Source organism: Akebia trifoliata, chromosome 15, assembly GCF_017979445.1.
Source record: "Akebia trifoliata isolate Shusen 1 chromosome 15, ASM1797944v1, whole genome shotgun sequence".
Taxonomy (NCBI): Eukaryota; Viridiplantae; Streptophyta; class Magnoliopsida; order Ranunculales; family Lardizabalaceae; genus Akebia; species Akebia trifoliata.
In genome coordinates, this window is record NC_141389.1 from 6,724,510 (window position 1) to 6,732,304 (window position 7,795).

General features: G+C 31.7%; 1 protein-coding gene across 1 annotated transcript; it reads left to right on the forward strand.

The window, feature by feature from the left end:
• Window positions 1–280: 280 nt before the first annotated feature.
• Window positions 281–3,236, forward strand: LOC147384131 (UPF0481 protein At3g47200-like). Its single transcript, XM_086424754.1, has 2 exons — window positions 281–402; window positions 1,819–3,236. The coding sequence occupies exons 1-2, from the start codon at window positions 353–355 to the stop codon at window positions 3,107–3,109; spliced, it is 1,341 nt and encodes a 446-aa protein (XP_086280880.1). The 5' UTR covers window positions 281–352; the 3' UTR covers window positions 3,110–3,236.
• The last annotated feature ends 4,559 nt before the right edge of the window (window positions 3,237–7,795 follow it).

Sequence of the window (7,795 nt, forward strand, 5' to 3'; positions counted from 1 at the left end):
TTTCTAAAATTACCCATTTTTTGATTCAGGGGGCTTTCAGCAATTTCAAAACATGGGTTCCCCATTATTTAGCAAAGCGTGAGAAGGCATGTCTAAAATGGCCCATATATTTTTTTAAAAGAATTCTCCTTATTACGATGGCCACTACCGTAGCTAAAAGCCAAAAAGGAATTGTCATGTAGGGACGGCCACTAGCGGCAGCTGCTGTAAGACGAAGTTTATTTATTTTTTTGAAAATTACTGTATAGCGATGGGTTTTAACTTGGTTGACCGTCAGGCTGGTCGTTTGCTATATTTATTTATTTATTTGTGTGGTATTCAGAGAGAGAGAGAGAGAGAGAGAGAGGCAGGCATGGAAGGAAGCTCGCACACAATGACCACTGAACCTCTACAGGGAGATTCGTAAGCTTTTCTATAATTCTATAATATTATTTTATTTTATTTTTTTGGTTTTCTTCCCTCCTAAGCCTTTAAGGGTAGATCAGTGCTCCTTGGGATACACATCTGCACTTTCCCATAAAAAGTGTATCTAGATGGAATTGTGTATCCCGAGGAGTGCAGGTCTATGGTTGTCGAACTTGTCACGTTAAATAGTCGATCGAGTTTGTCATGTGGGGTGGTCAAATTATCACAATTCAAAGATGAAAGATGTTAAAACAATGGAAAGCTGCTCTTTTGTCACATGGGAAATTTTATCTCTTTTTAATGGGTTATAAAATCATAGCAAAATTATTCTAACATTTAAATGCTGAATTTTTATTTATTTATTTATTTATTAAGAGTAATGGTTACTTCTCATACAAAGTTTTATACAGTGAACAATAAATCTCCATTCCTTGTAGGCTGACACAGAATATAATCACAACTAGAATGAATTTCTCTTTTCCCCTACTATTAAATTTTCTTTAGAAATAGAAAAAATAACTGAAAGAAATCAATTTTTAGTTTTATTTGTGTTTTCTCACATGCCCATTTTATGCCCCACTGAAAATTCTAAATAATTTTCACTCCCTTTTTCAAATTTTAGAGGTGATACGTAGCTTAGACTGTCTGTAGAAAGAATTGAGATTTTCTGTTAACAAATGATGGTTCTAAGTTGCAGTTTAAATTAACGACAAGCTGCATGTTTTCTGTGAATTTGGACAATTGATTAAAACATTCATCAATTAATTCTACGAATTGCCAATTAACTCAGTCAGCAAAATGTGAAAAAAGCTTATAAAATTTGACGGACCATGGCGGAAAAATTTCCATTGTCGAATTTTTTTCTTTTCGTCAAATCAAAACCGTCAAATTAATGAAGAATGAGAGAAATTTGATGGCTCTAAGCTGTCAAATCTAGGGAAAATCACAAGTTACAATGGCCCTAGGCCATCAAGTTTTGGTTTCCAAAATTCATAGGCCTTGACCCGTCAAATTTTCCTGTAGAATTTTTAGTTTTCATGTAGTGTAGGTCCTATACGAATTCCCAGTTTTTGATCTCTCTGACATGTTCTTGATCCAAAGTGGAGACAAGGTATGTTCATGGCAGCCTTCATAACTCCTTTAGGTGGGACTGTTGGAATATTAAATGCAATACTATAAGAAATCTCGGTAGTTGGAGTTATGAAGTAGGTGATTCCTTGTTCTCCTAATTTTCTAATTTTTGAAAGAATTTGAAGGATTTTGTGATAGTGGCGATCAAGTGTCCAAAATTTTCCTTTTTTTAGTTATTTTTATATTAAAAAAAAAAAAAAAAAAAAAAAAAAAAAAACAGAGTGATAGAAAAAACTTTTAGTTTTAATTGTCTCCTCAAATGCCATTTGTATCCTAATTCAGGGTCACAAAAGAATCTATCAACAGGCTACGATGTCTGAAGTACGAGTTGTTCTGCATAGAAACGGACACCACATACGAAATAGACAAAATAATGGAGCGTAACAACATTCATATTCCTAGGGTACCACTATGGATGCGGGAGTACAAAGCTTCCAGTGAATGCTTTGATCCTGCAGTGGTATCAATTGGACCTTATCACCATGGCAAACCTAAGTTAGCGAGGATAGAAGAGCTCAAGATCATATCTGCTCGGCGATTTGTCACTGATTGTAAGTCTAGCATGTGTGATATCTACAGTAAGCTTGAATCTTTAACTAGTGAGGCTAAGAAGTACTACAATGATTCCATCATAGCTAATTTTGACGATGAAGCATTCACGGTCATGATGCTTTTGGATGGTTGCTTTATTTTGGAATTCATTCAACAGGTCGTGTATGGTAGTGGATGGAACATGTTCATGACATTAGGAAATGACATACCTTTGATATCTAGAGATTTGTTCTTGCTTGAGAACCAACTTCCGTTCCTAATTTTGAAGGAGTTGATGAAACAACTCTCGGACAGTGGCTCTGACCTTATGGTTCACAACTATATCAACTCAGAAATTAGCAAAACCTACGGGATGAGTTCATCACCATCTACTGGTCCCCGTCACATCCTCGACCTTTTTCGGACCAAACTAGTCGGTTACAAACCTATTTTTCATTCCCTGTCTAGGCAAGAGCGATGTGAGCGATCGAAGCGATCATACCCTCCGGTCAAGGAGCTTCTAGCTATGGGGATGACATTCAAGAAAAGGAATTCAATTTGTTTATGTGATGTTGAATTCCAAACTCATTTGCTAAGCGGAGAGCTATTACTTCCTCAAATAGAAATTAACCACTACACCAAAGACAGGTTTCTCAATTTAATTGCTTATGAATTGAATTGTGGTGTCCCTAAAAAGCATGCATTCATCGCCTTCATTTGTTTCCTAGATTCACTCATTGAGAATGCTGATGATGTGAAAGTGTTGTGCTCTGAGGGCATAATTTGCAATTACCTTGGCAGTGATGAGGAAGTGGCTAATCTCGTTGACCAATTGGCAACAGGATTGATTCCTGATCCTTTTGCCTATTTGAAAGTTGTACGTGAAATTCAATTGCATCTTCAAAAAAAGAGGATGGTCTACATAGCTAAACTCAAGCACACTTATTTTCGAAGCCCATGGTCTGCTATCTCTTCAATTGCTGGAGGTATTATTATCTTGCTAACTTCCTTCCAAACCTACTTCACAGTCTTTCCCCGGTGAAATCAAGCAAACTTATTTAGTAATCTTTAGACCAATATCACTTTCTTTATTCCAAGTTGTGTGTATGTATGTAATAAATAATACTATACTGTGCAACTCTGTGTTTAATTAAAGTAGTTTTCATCTACTTTCAAAGATTGTTGAGCAATGTTAGGCAAAAACTAATTTCAAAGAGATAGGTAGATTCTTTTCCTCCATAAATTAAATCTATATTGTAAACTTGCAGTTGAGATGACTAGACTTCATTACTTAAACCTTTTTTTTAAAACCCAATTGACTTGAAACTATACCAGATGGATTTGGAAATTGAAGTCTGGCTTTGAACTCTCTGAGTTACATGTTATATATAATTTTTTTTTTTTAAACATAATTACAAATTTTTGAATATTTAATATATTTAAAAGAACTTTACTTCAGATTTATGGACCCCAAACTAAGGTTTTGGTATTTATGCAAACTACCACATTATTTCTTTTTCTTTATTAGGGAGCCTTCCACATTTAGGTTTTGTAATGGCAACTAAAATAAATGATGAAATACATAGTTGGGGAGCACAAGATAAAATAATTTCAATTAGTTTAGATAATGTTTCTTCAAATAATACATTATGTAATTTTGTTAGTTAAATAATACAATTTTCTATAAATGAACAAATATTCCACATATATTGTTGTCACATAATTAATTTAATTGTACAAACTTGTTTAGAACGAATTAGGAATGCAATACTTTACATTGATAGTTATTTATTTATTTATTTAGTTTTATAATTAGTTTACATTGGTAGTTCAAAATCTAGATATCAAGAATTTTAAAAAATTATTTAAGTAAAAAAAAAAAAACAATTAATAAAGTAAGAAATGACACTTAGCTAAGTGGTAAGATTTGTGGAAAGTTGTTCCCCACTTTACTTAGATTTAGTCAAATTTGATCAACCTTGGCGGTGAATTTACTCCTTTTTTTTGTTTTTGTAATGTCAAATGGAAAAAATAATCATTGGGGAGAAATTCCATTACATTTTTGGATAGAAACTACTTTAGAGTCTACATATTAAAATAAAAGGCTAAAAATTACAATAGAAATTATCAATTAAAATGATTATTAAGTTGGACAATGTAATATAAATGAAATAAAAATAAAAATATTTGAATGTTTTAATAAATATCGAACTAACTTTGGTAATAATGCATGCAATAATAATTTGCTGGTTTTGACACTTTGGTAGTAATATAGAGACATCATATTCTTTCTGCCATGACCCCATCTTCATCCCCATTCTCTACCACTAATTCCTTTGCCTGTTTAGCGCAGTATATATATATGACAACCTAATTTAGATGTACTTATCTTATTTAGATGAAGTCCCCACCCTTAATTTTGTAGTAATTGTTTAATTATATTTGTGCTTTATAATATAAAAATTGTTAAATTTTAAATTCTATAAAATATCATGTTTTTTTTTTTTTTTTTTTTCATGTTAAGTTTTATATTTACTAGTAGGTGGCATGTGCAAATGCACAGCACAAGTATCACCAAAGTTAGGTTTTGTTGATAAATTTTCTGTAATTGGTTTTAAGAATTATTTTAAAATTTTTCAAATAGATAATCTAATTGTATATTATATTGTTGTAAGGGTCTTTTTGTAATTTTATATTGTAATGGTCATTTTGTTCTTCAATGTGAGAGCCTTTTTTGATGTGGCATTAGTAAAATTTGGTGTGACAATAGTAGCTCTCTAAATTTAAATGTGAGAGCCTTTTTTGTTTTCCAAATTTTGGAATCATTATAATAGTAATCAGTAAAGATTTTAAATTATTTATACTTTTAAAGTTTTTTGAGATTGTTTTAGATCTATTTCATATTCAAAATTTATTTAGTTCCTTTTAAAATTAAAACTTTCTTTTAATCAAATATCAAAGTGCCGGCTTCGGGCTGGGCTCATATTTGAGAGAGATGGAGGTCCACCATGATTATTCTAGCCATGAGTCCACATCCTGTATTATGGACACTACTTTGTGCATTTTAGTGTCCCATAAAAGCATGAGCTGAATGGAAACTTTGTGGCCTTAGATTGAATCAATGTTACAAGTCTTGCTATATGGAACCATATAATATGATAACTAAAATAAAATGATCTGAATTCCCTCATATTCAAATTGTATCTAAAACCCCTTAAAAAAAATTTCTCATAAGCAATCATCTAGATTCAATCCTTTATTTACGTCAAATCAGACATTTTTAAATTTATTTTTCTATAGCAGGCTAAGGGGGAATTGAAAAGGTTGAGTAGAATAAAAAAAATTTATATATTTTATCATAGAGGTTAAAGAGCTTTAGGATGATAGATTTTGAGAGAAAAATCAAAGATTATGTTTTTCTAGAAGGTGATGGCTTTTATGTCATTCAGTAGTGGTTTATAAAAGAAAACCATGGTCAAGGGTTATGTCATCCAAATTAAATACGGGGTGCACATTGTGGATGTATAAAATTATCTCCCAACTGGATTATTCATTTGCACCATCAACACGTATCCCGAGATGAGCATGTGACAAAGTTTGAATAGAATTCTATGTAATTAGAGAAGAATCTCAATTTAACAGGATTCTTTCGTAATAGGTAATTAATTTATTTGTATAGGGGTAAAATGAACAATTATAATTTAACTAGGGTTAGAATTTCTCTTTAAAGGTTAAGGTTTAAGGTTAAATAAAAATTCTAACACAAATACATGAAATTTGAGGTGAAAAATTTAAAATCATTGAGAAAACATTCATATAAATCTGAAACCATTGTCAAATAGGTGGTAGTACTATAATAAAAATAAATAAAAATTAAATTTTTTTTAACACAAATACATGAAATTTGAGGTGGAAAATTTGAAAGCATTGAGAAAGCATTCATATAAAGATCCATTCTACTAATTTTTTTTTTTTTTTTAAAGATAGTAAAACTATAATTTTAAGAATTGGAAGATTGAGAATCAATAGGAGAAATTTCTCAACCTTATTCCTGAGAAGGGAAAGAGAAAGAGAGAGAGAGAGAGAAAGAGAGAGTACCTTTTCCGATGACGACCATGAATCGATTATTTGGTGAGGGGTTACGATGACGGTTAAGGTTTCATTCTAAAATATTGAAAGGTTCCTGCGATGGGAACGAAGAGAACCGAGGTTTGTTGAATTTAAATGTTAAATATTGTAATATAAATATTTTACATATAATATTTAATATAATAAAATTTGGTTCGGTTCTTGATTTGGTTCAGTTCTAAGACACCCTTGAATCGAGAATCGAACCAAATCACTTGATTTTTCAAAATGTCAATCCAAAATCGAACTAATTCTCCTTAAAATCGAATCAAATCAACCCTAACTATATTGGTTCGATTAAGTTTAGTTCTCGATTTGGCCCGATCCAATGTGCGCCTCTAATTTAAACCACATGTGTAGTTCTCAAATATTCTCCGTGATAATCTGACGCCCACCTTTAACATACACCTCTCTACGCCACCATCACAGAATTGTAGATAATTTCCTCGGGATACACAATAAAAGATTTATAATTATGCATATCATGAGGCAAATGATCTACGGTCCTGTGATGAGTGCATAGGGGGGTGTATGTGAAGGCACTGTGGAAATCTCGAGAGAGGATCCCTCGGGGAGATCAATTTGGGAGTCGCCACTTAATTTAGGTCTAGAAATCAAAATTGACACCGAATCGGATTCGGGTCAGTTTGTGTTTGAGATCCTTGGTACGTGGGTCAAGTTACTAAATGAAATTAAAACAACATTATTTGAACTTCTTAATTAATAAATATCAAATTAACTTTGGTGGTAATCCAGGTCATAATTTTAAGGTTTTGATAGTTTGGCATGATGAAAGGGATAAAATGGAGGGTATCTATTCTTTTAATACTTTGGCATGATAGAAGGAATAAAAATGGAGGTATCAATTCTTTTTTTTCATGACCCATGATTTACTGCTGGCTCCATTGTCTAAGACTGCATCTGAATTAGCTTTTAGTAGAGGTATGTATGTGCGAGACATGACTATCAAAGCCGGATGCATCAATCTACTATGGAGTATTGTATTTTTCTAAGGAAATGATTAAGAGCTGATAAGATGACACACTATGAGCTTGTTGAAAAAGAAGTTAGATATGAAATGGAATAAGTAGATACATAATATGATGGATGAATATTTTATTTTTATATTTTAAATTTTTTTATATTTGCTATAATATTCAAATTCTTATTATAATTTTTTATTTTGGATAGACTTGTGCAAGTGATTAATAAATGAGTAGGTGAGAACCAAGTTTGGATGTACTCATCTTATTTAGATGCAGTCCCCACCCTTAATTTTGAAATAATTGTTTAATTATATTTGTGATTTGTATGTAAAAATTGTTATATTATTGTTATTATTTTACTTCAAATCAACCTTAATCTTAAGATTCAATTTATTTCAAGGGAAAATTACTTAAAGGACCCTAGTGGATGGGTTTCTTTCTAAATAGTCCCTAAGTTTTGCATAGTAGCTGGATAAGACATTTAGTAAATTTTTTCTTTCTTAATGGTCCCTTGTTACTGCGAACTCATGGATTTTTTATTTACTGTCAAGTTCACCACCTTTTATAACTGTCAAACTCGACACTTTTTTTATTTAGTGTCGAGTTCACAATTT

Excerpts from the sequence above, each read along its gene's own strand:
- LOC147384131 (XM_086424754.1), top strand. The coding sequence starts at position 353 with ATGGAAGGAAGCTCGCACACAATGACCACTGAACCTCTACAGGGAGAT. Across the intron at positions 403-1,818 it reads GAACCTCTACAGGGAGATTC|GGTCACAAAAGAATCTATCA; the intron begins GTAAGCTTTTCT and ends ATCCTAATTCAG.